A 25,690-nucleotide genomic window follows, 5' to 3' on the forward strand; every position below is an offset into this window, starting at 1 on the left:
TTCACTTCTCATCCAAGAAGCTTCTTCAGTTCTGGCTGGATGGTGGGGAATAGAAGGATTTAATATTCCTTGCAGACAACTGGTCATTTGCATCCTTTTTAGAGAGTCGTTTAGGCCACTTTGACATTTGCCTGACCCATCATGATCCCCTGAATGGGGCAAATGGGTGTGGAGAGTGGTAACTTCAAGTTATAATAAATTTAAAGCCCTTTCCATCTCCCCCAGTCAATAAAATGTTTTATAAAAGTCTGCATGATGTTGCAAAATACATCTCACTGATGTTTTTTTTATCATCCCTTAAAAGTTGAAGAATAACTACAATCTTCTAATAAAACAACTTGCCCCATGATTTCAAAGGGCCACCCGCAGCCTGTCCGTTCTCTTGTAATTTTTAATCTTGCATTGGTGACTCTTCGTATTACGCTATTTGCTTAAATGCCTTTACAAATGAAGTACGACAATTTATTGGCGAGGCTTCTGTAAAAATAAGCTATACGCTCCGAATCCAGGTAAACTCATATTATTGCAACCCTCGACAAACTTGTCGCTTCTGAGCAGTAAGACAATCTCTCCTGCTGAATAAAGGGACGTTAAGTGTTAGTGCAAACTTGAAAATCAACGTTTTTAAATTTAAAATATGGCTGGACTGGAGCTAAACTGACAATCTGAAATAAAAGGCAGCGTTACAACTGAACTTGCTGGCATATATAAAAGTTTTTTAAGTCTCCTTCAAGATCAGCTTGACCCCCTCTGACTTAAGAGTGATAAAGTTATGGTGTTTCCTTGGCACGAATGCAGAACTATTTGCTGCTGCCAACTCCTGCAACTTTTTTTTTTTTTTTGACTTTCTAGATTACAGTCCTAAAATTTTCTGGTAGACTTCCTTTCCAAGTATTAATCAGGCTTGAGTTTCCAAGCTCAAACAAGGTCAATCAGGTGCTGTTGCTGGCAGGAAATCGTTCTAATTCATTAGGTAGGTAATATTTGTATGAATTTCTGACACCTCATGAATGTTCACAAATCACGTTTTGATTCCCCCCCCCCAAGCCGAAGCGAGAGCTTATAGGTACTTTTATAGCCTCTTGAGTTGTTTATGGAGTTGTCGATATTTTTTCTAAAGGAGAGAGTTACTAGTAAACCATGAATCCAAGGGTGGGGGTGGGGCTTAGAATCTCAAAAACATCCAAGGCATTTTGAGAAAAGCCAGAGTAAATACAATTAGCTCTTTCTATCCATGGGAAGGGGGTAGATTTAACCTAAGCTACATTGAAGAAGCTGTCCGTGGATTTTCCGACTCAACTTTCCCACGGCCTGCACAGTGCGTCCGGATCGTCTGCCTCCCCCCCCCAGTACCTCTGCCTCTAATGCTTGGACAGGTAATCAACTCACCTGCGTTGCCCAGACCCAGACTGCACTGACCAAGGGACCATACTGTTGGTCCCCCTGCGTTTGCCACTTCTTCTGCGCCTGTCGGGGTGGTGGAGTGCCCAGCTGGGCTGATCACCCTGAAATCATGTTTCCCAGAAAATAAGCCCTAGTGCTTATTTGCCTAAAAATATAAGACCGGGTCTTATTTTTGGGGAAATGCACTACTTGGCCAAGACTGCAGACAAACTGTTTCTGGACCCAGAACATCAGTCTTTCAAATGCTCATACATCTCTTCTGGAGAAAGCTTTTCTGTGTTTAGGATCCCACGTAAAGTCCTTGATTTACCAGTTTGTTTAGTGACAATTTGAACTTACAATGGCACTGAAGAAAGTGAGTTATGACCATTTTTCACTTACACGCACATATTCAAAATTCGGATGCTTGGCAACTGGCATGTACTTGGTCTACCCAATGCAAAGAGGAAACATGCCAGCAGTTTGGGGAGTGGTATCAAGCTGGCCACGCCCACCCAGTCAGCCATGGCAGTGAGTGGCATCAAGCTGGCCACGCCCACCCACTTGGCCACACTCACCCAGTCGGCCATGCCTGCCCCCCCCCCCCCCGAGGTAAACCACAGCCCTGATGCGGCCCTCAATGAAATTGAAATTGACAGCCCTGCTCTAATCAAATGGCCAAAGGCCGATCAAATCTGAGAAACTAGCACCAATGTCCACAGTGAACAGAACTGACAAATAGCTCCTGGCCCACAGATTTGCTTGGAGAGGTAGGGGATGAAGAAAGTTTGAGGTTTCAGGAATAAAGTAGACAGACCGATGTTAAATAGAGACAGACGGACGTATCAGCAGGAGGCAGTAAATGACTGGTTTCATTTTATGTGGGACTCTTCAGATGTAGAAGTTTGTCCATCTTATTGAAGATACCAGTCTAAAGAGAGAGCTGACAGCAGCACCTGGACAGCTCCTAAACCTACTGCATGATCTAAAGTCATCTGAAAAGCACAACGGTCCTTAATTCCATTTTTGGTAGAGAGTTTGAATCCCAAGGTAAGATCTAATATATATATCTTGCATAGAGAAAATCTCACCCGCTTCCCAGAGTAACAGTGGAAGTTATATAAAACTCTGTAAATGGGGGTATGATGTAACACAACATCTGTCTGAGAGCTTAAGGGGAGCCAGGGCTTCTCAACCTCAACGATTTTAAGACCCCAGGACTTCAACTCCCAGAATTCCCCAGCCAACATGACGATTGCAAGAAGCAAAACAATTAAGTGTGTTTTATGTCTCCTTATGGGAAAATTAAAAGGGGTATATCCAATTTAAGAGAATGAGGCAGATGGATTGTTATTTTTTCCAAAGACTTCATTAATGTTTAAGGCCTTCGTCAGATCTTCCACAAGCAAATCCCTAACTGTATAAATACAGGTAGTCCTCGACTTACAACCACAACCGATCCCAACATTTCTGTTGCTAAGCGAGATAGGTGTTGAGTTTTGCCCCATTTTACGACCTTTCTTGCCACAGATGTTAAGTGACTCCCTATGAATGACACGGTTGTTAAGCGAATCTGGTTTTCCCGTTGACTTATCTTGGCTGAAGGTCGCTAAAGGAGATGGCCTGATCCCAGGGCACTGTCAGTTGCCAAGCGTCCGAATTTTGATCACAGGAATGCTGTCACGATCTGAAAAACGGTCATGTCGCTTTTTCCAGTGCTTGTTGTAATTTTGAACGATCATTAAGCAAACTTGTTGTAACTTGTACCAACAAATTTATGTATCTTGACATCATTGATGATTTTGTAAAGTAATACACATTTTGTGACGCCATTATTTACATGCAAACCGAAGAGTATTATCCCAAGTTAAATCGTGTACAAAATCTCGAATTCTAAGAAGGAAACGTTTTCACGTCTTCATGCCATGAGCTGCAACCGTCCCAGATTTTACCGCATCTGCATTTTGATCACATGACCATGAAGATGCTGCCATGGGGATAAGTGAGATATCTATCTATCTATCTGTCTGTCTGTCTGTCTGCATCATCTCTCTCCATCATCTACCTACCTATCATCCATCTATCTATCATCTACCTTATCTATCTATCTATCCATCTACCTACCTACCTATTATATCTATAACTATCTACCTACCCACCTACCTAATCTATCTATCTATCTATCTATCTATCTATCTATCTATCTATCTATCTGCTCTGCTTTTTCTTTCCTCCTTGTCTCTTTTCCCCTCTTTTCTCTCTTCTCTTCTTTCTTCTCATTTCTTTTTTCTTTTCTTTTCTCCCTTTTTTTTCTTCTCTCTTCTCTATGCCTTTTTTGTTTTCTGTTCTTCTCTTTTTTTTCTCTTCTCACTTTTCTTTTTTCTCTTCTTTCTCTTCTCTTCTCTCTTTTTTCTCTTCTCTATTCTATTTTGTTTTTCTCTCTTCTCTTCTCTTCTTTGTCTTCTGTTTTCTATCTTCTCTCTCTTTTCTTTTTTCTCTTCTTTCTTTCTTCTCTTTTCTCTCTCCTTTTTTCTCTTCTCTTTTTTCTCTCTCTTCTCTATTTCTTTTCTCTCTCTTCTCTTCTTTTCTCTCTCCTCTCTTTTCTCTTCTCTCCTCTTTTGTTCTTTTCTCTATTTCTTTTCTTTTTTCTGTTTTCTCTCTCATCCCTTTTCTTTTTTCTCTTTTCTATCTTCTTTTTTCTCTTCTCTCTTTTCTTTTCTCTATTTCTTTTCTCTCTCTTCTGTTTTCTTTTCTCCCTTCTCTTTTCTCTCTTCTGCCTTTCCCTTTTTGTCTTCTCTTTCTCCTTCTGTGTCTGAGAAGCCTCCCTTTTGGCTAAGGGTGTGTGTGTGGGGGGGAGGCTGCCTGCTCTTCCAGCTTGCCTCCACCCCCCCCTTCCCGCTCCTCTCAGGGCGGCAACCACCTCAGGCCGGCCGGCGGGCGCCTGGCACTCTGTGCATGCTCAAGGGCGGGAGGCGAGGCGGAGGCGGCGGCGGGAGCGGCGGGCCGGTCGGTCGGGAGCGCGCCCACGTGATGCCGGCGGGGCTGCCGGCCGAGCGAGCGAGCGAGCGAGCGGAGGAGCCGGCGGCAGTGTCGGCAGCGGCATGGCCGGCTGCGGCCGCTCTGAAGACGCCCCCGCCGCCTGCCCCGGCCCCTGCGGCCGCCCCTGGGAAGCCCCGCCCGCCCGCCAGGTAAGGCGCCGCGCGCAGGACGTCCCGCGCTCCCGCCAACCGCCTTTCCCGCCCTTTTGCCTCAGCCGCCGCCTCAGAGGGAGGGAGGGAGGGAGGGAGGGAGGGGGGCTGAGGCTGAGGGAGGGGGGGGGAAGGGAGATGGGAAAGAAGGGAGGGAGGAAAAATGAGGAAGGGAGAAAAGGAGATGGAAGGAGAGAAGGAAGGAAGAATAAGGAAGGGAGGGAGAGAGGAAGGAAGGAGCTGGGAAAGAAGGAAGGAAGGAGAGGAGGAAGGAAGAATGAGGACGGAAAGAAGGGAGGAGAGAGAAGGGAGGAACGAAGGAAGGAAGGAGATGGGAAAGAAGAGAGGGAGGGAGGGGAGAGAAGGAAGGCAATGGGAAAGAAGGGAGGGAGGAAAAATGAGGGAGGAAGGAAGGAGGGAAGGAAGGAAGAATAAGGGAGGGTGGGAGGGAGGGAGGAAGGAGAGAAAAAAGGAAGAATGAGGAAGGAAAGAAGGGAGGAGAGAGAAGGAAGGAACGAAGGAAAAGATGGGAAAGAAGGGAGGGAGGGAGGAGAGAGAAGGAAGGCAATGGGAAAGAAGGGAGGGAGGAAAAATGAGGGAGGAAGGAAGGAGATGGGAACGAAGGGAGGAAGAAAGGAAGGAGAGAGAAGGAGAGAAAGAAGGAAGAATGAGGAAGGAAAGAAGGGAGGGGAGAGAAGGAAGGAACGAAGGAAAAGATGGGAAAGAAGGGAGGGAGGGAGGAGAGAGAAGGAAGGCAATGGGAAAGAAGGGAGGGAGGAAAAATGAGGGAGGAAGGAAGGAGATGGGAAAGAAGGGAGGAAGAAAGGAAGGAGATGGAAGGAGAGAAGGAAGGAAGAATGAGGAAGAAAAGAGAAGGAAGGAACGAAGAAAGATGGGAAAGAAGGGAGGGAGGAGAGAGAAGGAAGCAGATAGGAAAGAAGGGAGGGAGGGAGGCAGGAAGGAGAGAGAGAAAGGAAGGAGGGAAGGAAGGGAGGGGGGAAAGAAGGAAGGAAGGGAGGAGAATGGGAGGAAGGAAGGAGAGAAGGAACAAATGAGATGGGTGGCAGGAAGGGCAGAGAAGGAAGGAGAGAGAAGGAAGGAAGAAGGTAGTGAGGAAAGAAAGGTAATGGAAGGAAGGAGATGGGAGGAACTAAAGAAGGAGGGAGATTGGAGGAAGGAGGGACAGATGGGAGGAAGAGAGAAGGAAAGAGAGGGAGGGATGAGGAGGAATGGAGGAAGATGAAATAGAAGGAAGGAGCCACTGCCTCAAGCTTAGAGGCCAATAGGTTGGGAAAAGGGGCATAAAATGAGGAAAGGACCCTCCAGTTTGACTTTGAGAAAGAGCCAGCACCTCCCACCTTCAAATATGAGTCTGAGGGGAATGAGAGGCACCTGAGGGAGGGAGGAGCCTCCATTCTTCAGGTATCTCAGCTTCCCAACCTTCCCTTCTGGAGGGAAGAAACTCCCTCTTGGCTTCTGCAGGGTTGCATTTTCCACCCGGTCTTTTTTCTTCAGAGCAGTGTGACCCCCAGCCCCAGATTGCTCTCGTGATTTCACCACTCTGGTTAAAATATGTCCAAAAGGCTCGTCCAGGCAGCCTCCCCCCCTTCCCATCCCTCCTTCCCAAATTCCTGAGGATTTACTTTTCGGTGGGTACAGTTGGATGTTTGTGTGTCAAGTCACCTGTCTTCCTTCTCTTTAAGATGCCTCCTTAACTTTGTTGCTTGTGCAATGCAGCACGTGCATTCCCGGATCCCCATCAAAACCCTTTTTATTTTTTTCTATTTTTTAAAAAAATCTTCAGGTATCTGAAAAGAGTTTTCTTAAGCAAAGAGGTAGAGAAAGTGCAAATCAGATTTGGGTGGTGTTTGATGTTGAAGAGGGTGGGGTGAGCTCTCCAAACACCTTTGGGACAGAATGGCGAATATCGCAGTGGGCTTTTGCTGCCCCCACTGCTTACTTGGGGAAACTCTACAAGCGGTCGGAAAAAGCTGGTAACGGTTTGGTTTGCTTTGAGAGATTGTGCGGGCTTGTCTCCTGCAGGAAAAAGAGAAGTTGGTGGTGGAATAACGGTGCGATGAAGAAGGTGAGATGCTCCAGCTGGCAGAATTGGCAAATTGACTTCAGAGGAAGAGGAGGAGAGGGAGAGAAGGAGGAAGAGAAAAAGAAGGATGGGAAGGAGAGGAGAGGAGAAAGAGAAAAAAAAGGATGGGAAGGAGAGGAGAAGAAAGGAGGAGGAGAAAAAAGAAGAGAGGAGAAAGAGAAGGAGAAAGAAAAAAGGATGGGAAGGAGAGGAGAGGAGAAAAGGATGGGAAGAAAGAAGGAGAGGGAGAGGGAGAGGGAGAGAAGGAGAAAGAAAAAGGATGGGAAGGAGAGGAGGAGGAGAGAGAAAAGAAAAGGATGAGAAGGAGGAGGTGAAATAGAAAAAGAAGGATGGGAAGGAGAGAAGAAGAAAGAAAAGAGGGAGAGAAGGAAAAAGAAGGATGGCAAGGAGGAGGAGAAAGAAGTAGAAAGAAAAAGAATAGGCATGGAGAGGAGAAGAAAGGAGTAGAGGGAGAGAAGGAGAAAAAGAAAAAGATGGATGGGAGGAGAGAAGAAAAGAGAAAAAAGGATGGGAAGGGAAGGTGAAGAGAGGGAGAGAAGGAGAAAAAAAGAAAAAGAATGCTCAGAGGGAGAGGAGAAGAAGGAGAAAGAGAAAAAAAGGATGGGAAGCAGAGGAGAGGAGAGGAGGAAGAGGAGGAGGAGGAGGAGGAAGAAGAAAGTGTGACAGGCAAGTCCTCCAGTTTCTCCTTCCTCGCTTCTCTGGAGCGCAGAGCACTGCTGAGCTCATGGAAAAACATGCCTTCTGTAGCTCCTGTTTCCAGGAAACTAAGCTCCCCCAAACTAGCAGTTGCCAGTTTAAGGTTACACCTCCCTCCCAGCTGGGGATCAAGATGCCACCCGCCTCCTCCTCCTCCTCCTCCTTACTCCTTCCCTCCCTCCAGGAGTTGTTTTTACAGCAGGAAGATCACTGGATGTTAACAGCAAGAGAAAGGAAGAGGGAGAGAGAGAGAGAGAGAGAGAGAGACTATCTGGAGACCTTTGGGGCACAGAGCATTATTGATGATGCCTGGTAGAGCCCTGACAACTATGTTAGTTGCACCTCCCGCCTAAGTATCGAACTCTTCAGAGTGTCTCTGGCTCGGAGGAAATATTTATTAGCACCCAGTGAAGAAGGTGGCTTGGGTGTCGAGTCAGCGTGATGGATGACTTGGCAAATCTAGGGCTGGGCAGTGAAGTAATGGTCTAGTTAAGAGATGGGGAAGCCATCCTCTTCTGATGCCAGTTTGCTCTTTTTATCTTCTCCTACATCTGGCTAACATGAAAAGAAAACACATTCAACGTACATTGCAATCTAGCTGATTTTATAATAATAGCTTTAGGAAAGACGGCAGCATGTTTTTTCATGGCAAACATAAAAAAGAAGCAAGGTGGGACAAACAATCTGGACGAAAGTGGAGAAAATAATTCCCGTACGCAATAAGGAGAAGACAATTCCTAATTTCCCCCCACCCCCCTCATCTATGCAGCAACTTCTGTACTGTCCGATGAATCTTTTCACCCACTGATTTATGTTTAACAATATCAAGTTTAAATCAGATTCTTTTAATTAAAAGATTAATTAATTAATTAATTAAAAACTCTTTGGTAAATAATTTTGAACTTTGGTACTGCTGCACGTAATATAGTTTTGCAAATAATCTTTCGATAGTAAAATTGTATTCTAATTGGGAAAATGATCAACCTGCCCGCTTCCTTGTCAACCTGTTTTATTTCTATCGAGAGTCAAAATGACAGCCTAGAAGGATGTTCTATTTTTAGCAGGTCTATAAGCCTTTGAAAAGTTTACATTTTCCTTAAATAAGTGCAGGAGGTTAATGTTAGGTAGAAAAAAAGGGAATGTATTAGCACAAGAAATGCAAGCTTCTTTGTTTTTCCTTTTCATAAACTATCCCAATTATCTTTTTTTTTTTTTAGAAGCAGGCTTTCATAGCAGCTCACACAATCTAAAAACAGGCATTAAAATAATAAGTTTTCTTAATTAGAACACAATTTCCCAACTGAAAAGCGTTGTCAGAATAAAAGAACCAACTTAATTATCAATAAATTAAAGCAAGTATTTTCAAACAGTTGTTTACATAAACTTGTTTTCGTTTGCTGCGAAGGTTAGTCCTCGCATGTTTAACAGTAAACAACCTGTTTGTAGATCAATCCAGATGAAATCCCCCAAAAGGGATTTGCTTCTGCATTACATGGTTATGTAGAGTGGGAAGGGGGAAAGGTGCAAGAAATTTAAACCGTGTTTGTTATGGAGCTTCCATTTGATACAAGACCAGTCAACTGGAATTCTTTAGTAATGGTTTCTGAGTTTTTCCACAATAAATTTACAATGTTTGTTGATTCTTGTGTGCCTATTTATGCAGTCTGTTGAGTTAAGCTTGACACATTAGTTACTACAAATTGAGACAACTGTATCCATTTAAAATGGTAACATTTCTTTCTTATAAAGGTTTTGTGTTCCTTCTTAACCTTAGGCTTCAGAATATACTGTGCTATTTTTGATGATGCATAGGTTGCAATATCTTATGTTAGTATCCTGCTTGAATTAATAATCTATAACTGTGGAGAAAGTCATTTCGCATATAATGATTAATCAAGTCCTTTGCATAGATCCGAGATGGTATATCTTCTGATCTTAAAGATAAGCAGATCCACATGGCAGGAGGTGATTCCTCAAGCCATTCTGTCCCAACCTCTTAAGGTCATCATCATAATCTGCTTTTTAATTGCATCTGTAGATCATGCAGGCAGTGCAATGATACAGGAAAAGAATCATATAATCCCCAAACTTTGCACCAGTCAGAATTTTTACTGGCAAGATTCTGGACTATTTAATTTTATCAGCTATAGCCTTTGAAAACCATATTACAGATGGCCAAGCCTAAGCTACATTTGTAAATGAAAACAAAAATGTATAGAAGAGATACATTCTAAATTTGCTGGTCTTACTACCATGTTAGAAAATAGCAATTTAATGCTCATTACTTATTTGCAATTAGAAATGAAATAATTGCTGTTATTAAGTGATGTTTTAGCATAATCTAGCCCTGGCTTAAGTTTGAGATAGGTTGCATTATTTTATTTTGCTTGTTGCAATTCCGGAAACTTACGTCTAAATATAGAAAAAAAGCATTTGCTACAAGTAGCAATGCAATTTGTTTTAAAGGAGGGAATCCTCACATTTCAATATATCACACAAAGGCTTATAAAAGGGTCTGGAAAATAAGGTTTTTCTTCCTTAATCAATACAAGTACTCTGTGAACATCTAATACCATATAAATGCAGCCTTTTTAAATATCAATAGAAGTTCAGATAGAGCTTGCTAAATATTTCCTGGCAGAGCAAGGAACACAATAATATTGTATATAAACAAACAAAACACCATAATACAACATAAGACTTGCAAATTCATTAGCAGAATTTTTCCCCTTCCCTAAATTTGAGTATAGCAGTAATTCGAGACCAGAATTTCTAGAGTCATAGGGTGACTTTCATTGCTTAGTGATGGTAAGCCCAGCATTCATTTTAGCTATCATTAATCAAGGGTCAGGTGGCTTCCAAGCAGGCTGGCAGGCAGGTAAAGGTGAGAACACAAATAATTTATCACCATTGTAACTTTGAACGGTGCTGAATTAGTGGTCATTAAACGAGGACTGCCAGTGCTACTTTAAATGGGCTCAGTCAGATTCCTTGAACAGAGAGATAGGGGTGTCCCAAGTCATCTGAACACTTAGAACTCAGATTTGCAGTTTAGCAACACATAGCTCTGCATGCAGATAATCCCAATTTTCATACTGTCCCAAATAGCAATTTTGTTCTATGTCAGAAAACTCACACACACTTGTTGCGGTCTTGAAAATTCTGCACAAACCCAATTTTCCTCAATTCTCATAGTTTATATTGGAGGTGGTGACCCTTTGAGAGCTGTATGCACCAAAATGTCATTTTAATCTATGCCGATTACTATACATTCAAAATAACAAAGTTATTCTATTCTATTCTATTCTATTCTATTCTATTCTATTCTATTCTATTCTATTCTATTCTAGGAGGTCTCATTGGCTTTACTGTTACTTTATTGTAGGCAGAAAAAAACCCCATGTTTTTTAAAAATTTGGCTTTTATTTCTATGCTTTTTAAAGGTTCGGAAGCCATCTGAATTCCTTTCATAATTTTTCAATTTTTTTTAGATACTACTTTTGTGTTCCGATACTGCTTTTTGGATGGTATGTAATCTATAAAGGCAATTCCTATGTACCAGTACTTCAATGCATATATTAATAAATTTCTTTAGTGGCTGTCTCTCATTCCTGGTATTTTATCTCTGACCAGAAAATTCTTTTCAAGAATTTATAAAGGCTTTAAAAGTGATAGGATGCAAACTTGCCTAGATAATAGAAATTTTATAGAGAGGGTTTTTTTTGTTTGTTCTGCGCCTCCATTAAAAGCTCTTTCGCAATGTTGCTTTTTGTTGACATTTGCAGTCTTGTGTTTTGTTTTGTTTTGCTTTTTTGTTTATTTTAATATAGGCCCTTATGTTCTTACAGCTTTATTAGCCTGCCTATCTGGAGTTATCTGTTTTTCTCCCATAGCAGATCAATAGCTGAGGAAGGTAGAAATAGTTTGCAAAAAGCTTTTGTGGCTAATAGCTCAAGCATGCTTCTTATTTTCTCAGAAAAGTAGCTATTTACACTCACTGCATATCATTTAAACTATCCATTATTTAGTGCTCGGGCTTGATACGGAAAACAGGCCCAGAAGAAAGAAAAACAAAGGGATACAGTGCAAAGTTATTTCAGTTCAAAACCAAAGCTTCAAAGAACGAGTGAAAACAGCCCGTTCACCATCAATATAGGAATGTAGCAATAGCACTTAGCATTTAGACTTTATATACCGCTTTACAGTGCTTTACCTTCTTTTAATAAGAACATTCAAGCTAGCCTATAATGGTCCATAATGATATCAACATATATAGGTAGTCCTCAACTTACGACCATAATGAGCTTACACACCGGCAACAAATTCCTTGTGTGTCCAATCACACTCGACCAATAAAGAATTCTATGATTATAATTGAGCTCAAAATTTATGTTGCTCAGTGAGACATTTCTTAAGTGAGTTTTGCCCCATTTTACGACCTTTCTTGCCACAGTTGTTAAGTGAATCACAGCAGTCGTTAAGTTAGCAACAGAGTTGTTAAGTGAATCTGGCTTCCCCGTTGACTTTGCTTGACAGAAGGTCGCAAAAGACGAACACCGTCATAAATATAAGTCACTTGTCAAGCGTCTGAATTCTGATCGAGTCACCGTGGGGATGTTGCAATGGTCGTAAGGGTGAAAAATGGTCACACATCACTTTTTTCAGTGATGTGACTTTGAATGGTCACTAAACGAATGATGTAACTCAAGGAATAGCGGGAATCATTGTTTGATGTGATGGAAACCAGCATTCAAGATAGAAGAGAAGGAAGGACATCTGAAGTTTCAGAAATGTGTGTAGACGGTAGAGACTCCACGCCTGGGTTACCTGCTTAGGTAGATTAGCCGAAATGTGGAAGTGTGGGGGAGGGGGGGAATCAGTGCAGTGAGAATGGGGTCAGCCACCTTTTGTTCTTCCTCATCACTAGTGTACAGAACTTTATTCTCGCATGACCATAGGAAATCGATGAATACACTTGGCTAGCGTTCCACTGATTAATTGTTCTCGCTGCCAGGAAATTTCTCCTTATTTCTAGGTTGATTCTCTCCTTGATTAGTTTCCATCCATTGCTTCTTGTCCTGCCTTCTGGTGCTTTGCAGGACAGGTCGCCCCCCCTCTTCTTTGGGGCAGCCCCTCAAATAGGACTTAGACTTATATACCGCTTCACAGTGCTTTTACAGCCCTCTCTAAGCGGTTTACAGAGTCAGCCTCTTGCCCCCAACAATATGGGTCCTCATTTTACCCACCTCGGAAGGACGGGAAGCTGAGTCAACCTTGAGCCTGGTGAGATTTGAACTGCCAAATTGCAGGCAGCCGGCAGTCAGCAGAAGTAGCCTGCAGTACTGCACTCTAACCACTGAGCCACCAGAGCTTTTTGGAAGATTGCTATCACGTCCCGCCTAAGAGTACCACCTCAGAATATTTCTCTTTCTTTTGCATGTGGTCCACCTTCATCCAGCTCCAGTTATTCTTGACTCTTTTAAATGCAATACATGCTTTTCTATACAACACGCCTTTGCTGCATTCAGTGCCCAAAGTGGGAAGAAGCATGGACAGTATGCGCAAACATTTCTATTCCTTTGCAAGGGACGGTGGCCCAGACGCTGTCCCTCTAACACTCACATGCCTCGAACATTTTCTCCATCTTCCAGGGTTTAATAAACTTTAAAAAGGTAAAGGTTCCCCTCGCACATACGTGGTAGTTGTTCCTGACTCTAGGGGGCGCTGCTCCTCTCCGTTTCAAAGCCGAAGAGCCAGCGCTGTCCGAAGACGTCTCCGTGGTCATGTGGCCGGCAGGACTCAACGCCAAAGGCGCACGGAACGCTGTTACCTTCCCACCAAAGGTGGTCCCTATTTTTCTACTTCCATTTTTTACCTGCTTTCGAACTGCTAGGTTGGCAGAAGCTGGGACAAGTCATGGGAGCTCTCCCCGTTACGCGGCACTCGGGATTCGAACCACTGAACTGCCGACCTTTCCATCGACAAGCTCAGCGTCTTAGCCACTGAGCCACCGGCGTCCCTTAATAAACTTTACTATTCACCTAATTTGCTTTCTTTCTTCGACATTCATGGGCAACTTGCACCGTTGACTTCATTTCCCTTGTCGACCCAACTCCCTTGCTCACAGATACGTTAATCTTCATATCCGTCATACCCCACCGTCTTCCATTTCCTGTAAATTATTTGCGTCCACAGCTAACGTAAAATTGTAGAGTGGGGAAGGATTTGGAAGACTTCCAGTTCCGAGCCCCCCCTGGCCATGGCAGGAATCCTCAGGCCTTCCCACACAAGTTTTGTTCGAAAACCTCCAGTGATGGAGCATTGACAACTCTAGGAGGCAGCCTTGTTGCATTGCTTAGTAGCTCCCATCGTCCAGAATTTCCAGAAATGCAATTCTTAGTTTCAAGATTGAATTCCTCCTGTAAAACGGCTGCCTGTTAGTGCTTGCCCTACCCTCCGGCACTAAGGAAGATAAACCCTTTTTCCCTGCGACAATCCTTCAGGTATTAAAAGACCGCTATGCTGGTATCACCTGCGAATAATAGCATGCAGGCATTCGCCTCCCCAAATAAAACCCATCTGGTATAACCAGAATCCTTCGTTTTTTTATTTATTCACAAATAGTTTAACTCATTCTAACCGTATTACCTATCCTGGCCTCACTGTCTCCTCTGCTCCGTGTTGACCCGCCCTTCGCTGGGGGGAGGGGTTTACATTTATTTATTTCCATTAGTTTCCTAGTATGATTTGATTGCTTATTTAGTATCCTATGACTATCGCTAAGTGTTGTATCTTATGATTCTTGATGAATGTATTTTTTTATGTACACTCAGAGCTTCTGCACCGAAGACAAATTCCTTGTGTGTCCAATCACACTTGACCAATAAAGAATTCTATTCTGTTCTGTTCTGTTCTGTTCTGTTCTGTTCTGTTCTGTTCTGTTCTGTTCCACTCCACTCCACTCCACTCCACTCCACTCCACTCCACTCCACTCTACTCTACTCTGTTCTTTATTCCAATATTCTATTCTATTCTATTCTATTCTATTCTATTCTATTCTATTCTATTCTATTCTATTCTATTCTATTCTATTCTATTCTATTCTATTCTATTCTTCATTCCATTATTCTATTCTATTCTATTCTATTCTATTCTATTCTATTCTATTCTATTCTATTCTATATTCCATTCTCTTCTCTTCTCTTCTCTTCTCTTCTCCTCTCCTCTCCTCTCCTCTCCTCTCCTCTCCTCTCCTCTCCTCTCCTCTCCTCTCCTCTCCTCTACTCTACTCTACTCTACTCTACTCTACTCTACTCTATTCTATTCTATTCTATTCTATTCTATTCTATTCTATTCCTTATTCTATTCTACTTTACTTCTATTCTACTCTATGCTATCTACTCTACTCTACTTCTATTCTACTCTGTTCTACTCTACTCTTCTCTACTGTACTTCTACTCTACTCTACTCTACTCTACCCTACCCTACCCTACCCTACCCTACCCTATCCTATCTTATTCTATCCTATTTTTTGGGTTTATCTCATTCACCAAACAACCTTTGACTCTATGTCATGCAAATTTAAATCGATCAATGTATGCTTGTTATCCTATGCTTTCTCAAAATCAACCCAACATACACGAAGCTTCCTGCATTTTTGAATGTGTAAGGAATGCACAATGATTATACTCCAAAATAGTTAAGTATTATATATCCAATTTATGGATGTTAATTTTTGTCATTATAAAAATTGACTATATATGCAAGGAGTCACCATTTCATTTAAACTGAGCATTGATATTAAGTACTGTATGGAGGTTCCCCCCCCCCTCCCCAAATTCTCCACTTTCGTTTGATCAGGTTTGAAAGCTATAGAATGGCTACAGATGAAAAGAAAATTGCAGTTTTTAGCGCAATTTAGAGGAAGGAGACACCAGTTCTCTGAAATAGAAAGATATTATCCATGGTTTACAGGCAAAACTGAAGTGCAGTGATCTATGATTTTGCTACTACACATAATAGGAGACTGTTATTGGTTTTCATTATTGCAGCTAAAGAGACGAAAAATAGCGTTTCTAGAAACAGGATCTGCTTCATGGTCCAAAATCTATATTTGATGCTAAAGGCACAGAGTTACCCCAAGGGGAGAAGGAAGAGATATACAGTAAATCATAAATACTTGGCTATAGTTAAAAATTCAGGAATGAAAAGTAGGCTTGCAAATTGCAAGTTTCCTCTCTATCCCCATCAAAAGAGTTTTTGCTGAAGGATGAATGGAACCCAGGGATCCATGAAAAATCTGACTCTACACCAGATTCTTTTCTGGGTCTCCAACATCTATCTCGTCTGCAAGATTATAGCTGAAATAAAGAGTGCCAGGAGGTATCTAGGGAGATTTTCAGTCATCCAAGTCATGGTTGTGTCCTATGACTATCATTAAGTGTTGTACCTTATGATTCTTGACGAATGTCTCTTTTCTTTTATGTACTCAGAGAGCATATGCACTAAAGACAAATTCCTTGTGTGTCCAATCACACCTGGCCAATAAAGAATTCTGTTCTATTCTATTCTATTCTATTCTACTCTACTCTACTCTACTCTACTCTACTCTACTCTACTCTACTCTACTCTACTCTACTCTACTCTACTCTAAAGGCGCTTTTTCAAAAGGCAACTGGACTTTCCTGGTTTTTCCTTGAAGATGTTCCAGATGACTGCAAGGAATATGAATTCTTCCATCCTCCACCATTCAGTCGGAATTGAAGAAGCTTTTTGGCTGAGAAGCGAAACATCTTCAAGGAAAAATAAAGTCCAGTTACCTTTTGAAAAATCACCTTTGGGACGAATTCCAGCAGGGTTGCCACACCTGAATGGGGCAATACCTCACTTCATCTGACACTTGGATAGTGCAGAAGTTGCTTCTTCCACAGGAGTAAGGGGCTCCTTTCTTTCTTTCTTTCTTTCTTTCTTTCTTTCTTTCTTTCTTTCTTTCTTTCTCTTTCTTTCTTTCTTTCTTTTCCTTCCTTCCTTCCTTCCTTCCTCTTTCTTTCTTCCTTCCTTCCTTCCTTCCTTCCTTCCTTCCTCTTTCTTTCTTTCTTTCTTTCTTTCTTTCTTTCTTTCTCTTTCTTTCTTTCTTTCTTTTCCTTCCTTCCTTCCTTCCTTCCTTCCTTCCTTCCCCTTCCTTCCTTCCTTCCTTCCTTCCTTCCTTCCTTCCTCTTTCTTTCTTTCTTTCTTTCTTTCTTTCTTTCTTTCTTTCTTTCTTTCTTTCTTTCTTTCCCAATGGATCCGATTTATGCTTCCCCGCCCTCTTTTCCCCTCCAAATTAGAGATCCTTGACATCTGACTCATATTTATGACGGTTGCACTGTCCCAGGGTTCATGTGATCACCTTGTGGGGGTCAATTTATTTCCCAAAGCACCAGAAAGCAGGACAGGAAACAATGGATGGAAACTAATCAAGGAGAGAAGCAACCTGGAACTAAGGAGAAATTTCCTAACAATGAAGACAATCAACCAGTGGAACAGCTTGCCACCAGAAGTTGTGGGTGCTCCAACACTGGGGGCTTTTAAGACTGGACAGCCACTTGTCTGAAATGGTATAGGGTTTCCTCTTGAGTAGGGGGTTGGACTAGAAGACCTCCAAGGCCCCTTCCAGCTCTATTCTGATCGATCGATTGATTGACCCTAAGTAGTGGTCTTAAGTCAAGGACCACCTATACTGAATTTTCAGGCTTATTATATATAATCTTACACGAATGTGTTAAGAATGAAATTAGTTACTTATGTCATAATACATGGGAATGCTTGTGTCTTAACACACTTAGTAAATCTCTTGAAGGGAGGAAGAAAGGGTGCGTTTCCCTTTCAGCCAGACTCAATTATCCAGCCACAATTTATTCCCACAATCTTGAATTCGCACTTCATAATAAATCACTTCTCAACCATTACCGTGAAAATAATGGACCACTATATATGAAGTATAGGATCTAATACTAGGCACAACAAATTTCAAATGGTTTTTTTTCCAGCTAACTATATAGTGTCAAATTATGCTTTTGTATGTCAATAGTACAATATGTCAGGCTGGAGATTGGCTTTAATAATACAGAATCTCTAATGAGCGATGCAGTAAAATTACAAAAAAGCCCATTTACATTCTACTGTTGATAACAACCAGCAAAGACAACACAAATTCTCTTGAAACAGTATTGTCCGATAGAAAGTTAAATACAAAGTGATCCAGAATTCTTGAATTCTATGGGACTTTGGTTGCTGAGATTCTTATGCCCACAAACAAATCAAAGGATTTTTTTTTTTTACAAAGGAGTCTTTAAAAAAAAAAAGAACATTGAATTTCTCCTAGAACTGTGAATTTGTCTTTTTAGTGAAATTGAGTTTAGTGACTGCTTAAAGTTACAACAGCACTGAAAAAGGACCGTTTTTCACACTTACGACCGGTGCAGCGTCCCCAGGGGTCATGTGATTGAAATTCGGATGCTTGGCAACTGGCTTGTATTTATGATGGTTGTAGTTGCAACTGCAGTGATTCGCTTAACACCTGTTGCAGGAAAGGTCATAAAACGAGGCAAAACTCGCTTAACAGATGTTTTGCTTAGCCACAGAAATTTTCTTTGCTCGCTTTTGGTTCTAGGACTGCCTGTATCTGTGGCGATGGATTTCAATCATGGGAGACCTATTATGGTCGTCCTGCCTAAGCAGGGGGTTGGACTAGAAGACCTCCAAGATCCCTTCCAACTCTGTTATTCTATTTTCTCACAAATTGAGTGTGAAGCTTTGTGTTCTGCCCCAGCTCCGGATTCCCAAGGATTGTGACACACACCAATGGTCCTTATCAAAGTTATAACGTACCAAGAATAAACAAAGTCCGGCAAAGGTTGGCAACCAGCCCAGAAAACAAGACCCGATAAGACACTCACTCTCCAAAATGCTTTGTAATAATTACACGTTGTTTCCAGCAAGAAATTACTAACTGCGTGCGACTTAAATTTATTTTTTATTTATTTATTTTATCAAATTTACATGCTGCCCTTCTCCCGTAGGACTCGGGGCGGTTCACAGAATAGAAACAACATAACAATAAAAAAAAGTGTTAAAACAAGGCAATTTAAAATCCCCAGACAATTAAAACCTCGTGGCAGATCAGGGAATTTGCTGAAAAAGCCATGTCTTCAGGTCAGCGCGGAAAGAGCGGAGGTCAGGGGCCATCCGGAGCCTGGTGGGCAACCCATTCCAGAGGGCCGGTGCAACCATAGAGAACGCCCTCATCCTGGGGGCCGCCAGCCAACATTGTCTGACCGACGGCACCCGAAGGAGGGCAGTCCAATGTGAGCACACTGGGCAGTGGGAGGCCGGTAGGAGGTGGACTTGCAAGTACCCCGGGCCCATGCCGTAAAGGGCTTTATAGGTGAGTACCAGCACCTTGAAGCGGATCCGAAATAGGCTAAGGGAGTGGCCAATTATCCTCAAACGTTACTCTCGAGGAGACCTCCTCCTCCTGAGTAGCCACTCCTGCCTTTTGGAAGCCCTGCGTGCTCGAGCATTGAGGAGAGGCTCCTCCACTTCGCTCTCTCCACTGGAAGGAGCCTCTGGAGGTTCTGAAGGTCCTGGCTGAGTCTCTGCCTCTGGCACCACATCCTCTTCAGCCTCCTCGCTGTCTGATGCGAGCGCCGGCTGCTGGCACGACCCCACACCAGCCTCCTCATCGTCGGGATCAGCCATGATCCGCGCAGGCTGCTGGCGGGCCACAACACTTGGGGGGTGCATGTGGGCCATAAAATACCTCAATGTTTCTATGTGAGGGTGTCTGTTTGCGCCGGTGATGGATCACCAACTACTCACAGAAATGCTTCAGCCATTTTGCTACCTCAGATCCAGACTTCCCGCTCACGATTGCAAATTTATGGCTTTGTTATTCAACATATTCCTGAAAAATAAACATAACTGATGCCTTAATATGTCTTCCATTACCTGATTTGCAATCAGATTAATTGGTAGAGGAGCACGTTCATCGGGCTGCTGATTAATCTATGTATTTTTTAATTTTTTATTCTGAGGTATTTTCCTTACAAGAACGCTTTGCTTTGAAGATTTTGGCTTACAAGATCAACATTGGCATATTGTTCGACTCACAAATGACACAACTGGTTTCTCCTTTGCGTTGACAAATTTAGGCGTCTTGCCTAAGAGATTGCTGAATCTCTTGCCCAGCTAGTCCTCAGTTTACGATCACAAGTGAACCCAAAATTTATGTCACTAAGCGAGACAGTTGTTACGAGAGACTTGCCTCGTTTTATGATCTTGCTTGCTTAATAACATGGTTGTTAAGTGAATCTGACTTCCCCCTTGACTTTGAAGGTTGTCAAAGGGGATCACGTGACCCCCGGAACACAGCGACCATCATAAATATGAATCGGTTGCCAACCACAGGGATGCTGCAACGGTCGTAAGTGTGGAAAAATGCACAGAATAGGTCACTGTTTTCAGTGCTGTTGTCATTTCAAACTGTCACTAAACAAACTGTTGTACGTCAAGGATTATACCGGTGGTTCTTGACTTACAACAATTGGGACCAGAATTTCCATTGCTAAGCGTGGCAGTTGTTAAATGAATCACACCCAAATTTATGAGAGCGATCCTGTGACCCAAAGATCCTGCAGCCTTCCTCACGCCTGCTGGTTGCCAAAGGCCAAATTTTAATCACATAACTGTGAGCAACAGAGGTGGTATTCAGCCGGTTCAGACCAGTTCGGGTGAACTGGTAGTGGCGACCTGCGGATGGAGCCGGGGCACAGTCCCGTCCTATATCACTGTGTTTTTGACACTGCATGCATGTGTGGACGGCATGCACGAGCGAATTGCCGTGTTTGACATCGCACGAATGTGCGGACGGCGCACGTGAGCAAATTGCCGTGTTTTTTGTATTTGCTTTAAAGTATGTTTCAATTCTAGCATTGATGAGTAGTTTGCCTCAGTGTTCGTATTGTTCAACTATATTGTTCAGCCTTACTTAGAAATGGCTGCTATTTCTAAGGAAGGTTCTAGAAATGGCCCGAAGGGAGAGAATTCCTCCACAGATATCAGACATTTCTAAGGAAGGTTCTAGAAATAGACCGAAGGGAGAGAACTTCTCGACAGATATCAGACATTTCTCAGGAAGGTTCTAGAAATGGACCGAAGGGAGAGAATTCCTCTACAGATATCATATATTTCTAGGGAATGTTCTAGAAATGGACCGAAGGGAGAGAATTCCTCCACAGATATCATACATTTCTAGGGAATGTTCTAGAAATGGACCAAAGGGAGGGAACTTCTTCATAGATATCAGACATTTCTAAGGAAGGTTCTAGAAATGGACCAAAGAGAGAGAACTTCTCCACAGATATCATACATTTCTAGGGAATGTTCTAGAAATGGACCAAAGAGAGAGAACTTCACAGATATCAGACATTTCTAAGGAAGGTTCTAGAAATGGACCGAAGGGAGAGAATTCCTCCCGAGATATTAGCCATTTCTAAGGAAGGTTCTAGAAATGGACCGAAGGGAGAGAATTCCTCCACAGATATCATACATTTCTAGTGAATGTTCTAGAAATGGACCAAAGGGAGAACAACTCCACAGATGTTAGAAGGCTAAGGACAAAATACGGTTCACAAAACACGATTAGGTTCAAAATATCCTGAGTTTGGTTTCTAAATGTGTTAAGCACCTTGAGTAACATGAACACTGCTTACGGATTCAATCTATAAAGAGCTGGTTAGAACATCTGTAAGAAGAAAAATGTGTACTTTAATCAGATGTATTTATTTTTCCCTTCCTATCTCAAAGATAAGATTTTTGGCAAAAACCCTTCTGACATTATGTAAATTATAGTTTTAGAAAATTAATATTTGCTTTTTTTGGGGGCGGGGGTATTGATCTTCCTCCCGCAGAAATGCAAAAGCAAATTTCAGTACCAGTGATTATCAGTTGGCTTCCTAATTAGGAATCCAAATTTTTCCTTTTGTAATTGCCTCTCTGCCATTCCCTCTCTTTATTTATTCAATTTTATGATTTATTTGCAAGAGCAGTTTTAGTTCCCAATGTTAACAATGAATGATTATGATTTTCTGCTTCCGTTTACAGCATAAATTAGCATTTTTTTCCCCCGTTTTCTATTACGGCTTTTCAGTAAGGAATTATAATGCGTAATTTGCTGCAAATAGATGTTATGATCTTGCTGGTTGAGAACAGGCCCATAAACTTGTAGAAGTGATAAAAATGGAATCAATTACTTCTCAAATAGAGGCTGTTTACAACCTTTCGACGGAAACTTGCCACTGATAGCACTTGTGACAAATAATTAAATTTCCTAAAAACAACATTCATTGAATTGTATTGGTATTTTAAAAACGGCTCATAAGAGTCTACGATCCTTCCCTTCCTTATGAAGCAACGGAATGAACAAGGATGCGCTGTTGCATCAATAAGTTATCTTTAGTTTTCTTATTGTATATTTATTTAAAAGCCACTTGGAAAATAATGATGAATAATCCAGGACTTAACAATAGTTACTCACAAAATGAATCACACTGGGATATTAGCTTAGAAAGGCTCGCGAGGAATGAAATATTAAAATATATGCGCTTTGGAAGCCGTTCACATACCATAACTTCTCATTGCTTCTTACTAGAGGTTGTTAATTAAAATTATATTCTGGTATATCTTAGGGCTGTGCAATGCTTTGGAATTGGATTTCCAGAAACTCTGCAGGAGCTTTAGCATCTGCCAAACATCTTAAAGGAAATTACCGCCTATAATTTTGAGAAAAGGCTGAAGTGATTTAAGAGAGTAGTAGATGGTATGCTTGGACTTACTCGTGGTTTGAAGAAATTTTGTGAGATGAAGTCTGAACACCTTGCACAGCCCTATCCTATCACATAGCCACTGAAATAATAAGAGTTTTAAATTTATAAGCCATCCACCCCTGTGGCTTTTTGCAGTTTGCATGAAATTTGGATTCTTCTCTATCTTGAGTTAGTTATAAGATTCCTTCTAGAGATGCTCGGCAATTTCTATTCTCTTGAGAATACAGACAAAAAAATTAATGAGAAGACCACATACCAGTGACGGCTAACCTTTTTGCCATCGCGTGCCAGGAAGAGGAGGGGGGATTTGTGCGCACCCGTGTCCACATAATTCTATGTGACCCACCCCCGCACATGCGGGTGTGACTCCCCCCACTCCTGACACGCGATGGCCTGGTAGGCCCGTTTTTCTGTGGGACCGGAAGTTGGCAAACGGGCCGTTTTCGGCCTCCGGAGGACTTCCGGCGGGGTGGGGAAGGCCGGTTTTGCCCTCCCCAGACTCCTAGAAAGGCTCTGGAGCCAGGTGAGAGAGAAAAACGGGCCTTCCCCACCACCCCCGAGGCCCTGTGGAGGCAGGAAACAACCTGTTTCCCTACTTCTGGTGGGCCCAGAAGGCCCGAAAATCAGCTGGCTGGCTCGTGCATGCGCGCCGGAGCTGAGCTCATGTGCGCACTGGTGGCGCGCATGCCATAGTTTTGCCATCCTGGCCGTATACTTTTGCAGTAGATGTGGCCAATTCCAGAGCCCTTGTTTGTCTGTTGCTGGAATTCAGCAGTTCATTAAAGTGCCATTAATGGCCACATCGACGGGTCAGAATTGCTGCGTTTTCCTTGCCAAGGGAAATGGAAACATAACAGCCGGCGTCTAAGTGAAAGAGATTGCAAAAGTTGCAATTTGGCTACTGCTGGCGGTGGTGAAATAACTATATATTTTTCTCTCGTTCTGTGTGCAAATAGAAGGGTATAGTTATTGTCGCGAGTTTGCTGCAGTGTTTGAAATACCCATTTCCGCAATTGTCTTCTTTCCTCCAAGCAAAATCTGCGTTCAGTGTGTTTTCTGTGTTGGTGTGGGATGATGGGCAAACAAGGGGATTGTATGCCTTTGGGTAAACTGAGGCATAACTCAAAACTTGCAAGGGGTCTTGTCCCTTCTGACAGTGCATCAGTAAGCTGTGATTAGTTGTGGCCCTCAGAGGCTTTATGCTGGCAAAATTGTGTGCGTGTGTGACAGTTGTGTGAAGGAATGCTAGTGATTAATTTTATCCCTCTATTGTATCTATTGTATCTTCTGATCATATTGGCGTATACAAGGGCTCTTCAAACTTGGCAGCTTTAAGACTTGTGGACTTCAACTCCCAGAATTCACCAGCCAGCTATGGTTTATTTATTTATTTATTTATTTATTTATTATTTATTAATTTTATTTCTATACCGCCCTTCTCCCAAAGGACTCAGGGCGGTGTACAGCCTAATTAAAAACACAAAGACAGACAAAATTTAAAAATAATTAAAATTATTAAATAATAGGCCCAATTTATAAAACCCCAAATTTAAAATCCCATTTGAAACCAATTAAAAGGAATTGAGGAATTCTGGGAGATGAAGTCCACAAGCCTTAAAACAGAGGTCTCCAAACTTGGCAGCTTTAAGACTTGTGGACTTCAACTCCCTAAAAAGCTATGCTGGCTGGAGAATTCTGGGAAAACAGCTGTTCAAAATTTCTTCCAATTTCTGCTAAGGCTGGACATCTCACCACCACACCTGTGGTGGGTTCCTTCCGGTTCCTCCCGATTCCGCCGAGCCGGTAGCGGTGACGATATGACGTCACCGAACTGGTTCTGCCCCCCTCCCCCCTCCCCCCTGCATTATTCTTACCTTTTATTTGGCCCCACCCCCAATCTATTGCTGCCTCCTGAGTCCCAGCTGATCGGCTAGAGGGAAAAGAACTGTTTAAACTCTTGCCGCGGGGCTTCAAAGGGCCGCCCTACAGCTGATCAGTGTTAAAAGAAAACAAATGAGTAGACCGGTGCCTGCAAAAATAAATGGGTAGACCAGTGCCTGCAAAAATAAATGAGTAGACCAGTGCCTGCAAAAATAAATGAGTAGACCGGTACAGCTCTGCAAGCAGTTAAAAGCCTGGTAGACCAGTACCTCTGCTAAATCCTAAAGAATTGTCACATGACCATCAAGCCACGCCCACAAAATAAGCCACGCCCACTGAACCGGTAGTAAAAAATTTTAGAACCCACCCCTGATCTGTAGATGAAACCGGCATAAAAAGCCTTGCTTGAGAACACACAGTTAAAGTACGGATGAGAACAGCTTTAAATAGCGTTTTATAATTTTCAGAGTTAGTTATCAAGGAGCTTTATGGGTTTCCATTGCTCACTTCCCAGAAATACTTTCTAGCGATCCTTCTGGGAAACTGCTAACGCAACTGACAATATATATTTATCCTATCCTTCCATTTCTCCGTCTTTAACTCAGGCAAACTTTACTAAATAGGATGGTGTTTTAATATTTCAGTAAAGTAGTGCTCGACTAAACAACAGTTTTTTTGGTGACCATCTAAATGACAATGGAAGTGGAAAATGGGAAACCAAATCTTATCTTTGGTTTAAACAAAATAAATCTAGTGTATAACCTTAGATCTTTTGGTTTATGACTGGTCAGGGACCAATAGAAAGGCAAAGACACAAAGAAAATATCGCAAGAAAATAAAATAACCGGATTAGAGAGTAGGAAAACATGCAAGCTGTCTAAAATAAGTCAACTGGCTGAGGTGAAATCTAATTGTTATTCGTTTATCCTAAAGCAAAATAAAATAAAATGTTGGTGGCATTGGGGGCTTATTTAGGAATATTTGTGCAATCAAAAATTAATAAACTTTCCTTGGATTGTTACCAAGGGAGATATATAGGACGATTAACAATCTGGAAAAATCTAGATTTGGTAAACATCCATATTGTCATTTGAGAGAAAATTTTAAAAGCGGTGGCAAAAAATAAAATAGCTATTGAGTGTATAAAATGTTTGCTGACTGAAGAAATAGGATGTATCCCTTATTTTTGTGAGCTTGTTGATATTTGAAAGAGGAGAAGTTAGGGTGGCCTCAAAAAAACACATTACTTTCTGGTTAAAATCAGAAAGCGATCCGGTCCGATCCGGGAGCATTTCACCCCTGGTTCATTCTCTGACTCTCCTACAAACAAAAAAGTACAATTAGTGTTGATTTCAGTTCAAAGCTGAGATCACGTAGGATGTAAAAAGTTTCCTTTTTATTCATGCCGTGTAGAGGTGTGCTTTTGTGCAAAAAATTCATGTTCTGCTAAAATTAACACTCCAGCATTTGAAGAAATATTAAAAATGAAATAAAAACGGTCCCCTTTTCTATAATTAGATCCTTCAGGTTTCTTAAATTTCAGTCTGATCCTTACAGAGCTGTCAAACATGTTG

General features: G+C 42.1%; 1 protein-coding gene across 1 annotated transcript in view; it reads left to right on the forward strand.

Moving 5' to 3' along the window:
* Window positions 1–833: 833 nt before the first annotated feature.
* PPARGC1A (PPARG coactivator 1 alpha) overlaps window positions 834–25,690 on the forward strand; it is a 523,380-nt gene continuing 498,523 nt past the window's right edge. The window contains exon 1 of the mRNA XM_087875545.1: window positions 834–4,571. Coding sequence (XP_087731671.1) covers window positions 4,485–4,571 — 87 coding nt within the window. The 5' untranslated portion in view covers window positions 834–4,484. The remainder of the gene's footprint in view (window positions 4,572–25,690) is intronic.

Source organism: Pantherophis guttatus, chromosome 8, assembly GCF_059756535.1.
Source record: "Pantherophis guttatus breed Tessera chromosome 8, ASM5975653v1, whole genome shotgun sequence".
Lineage (NCBI taxonomy): Eukaryota > Metazoa > Chordata > Lepidosauria > Squamata > Colubridae > Pantherophis > Pantherophis guttatus.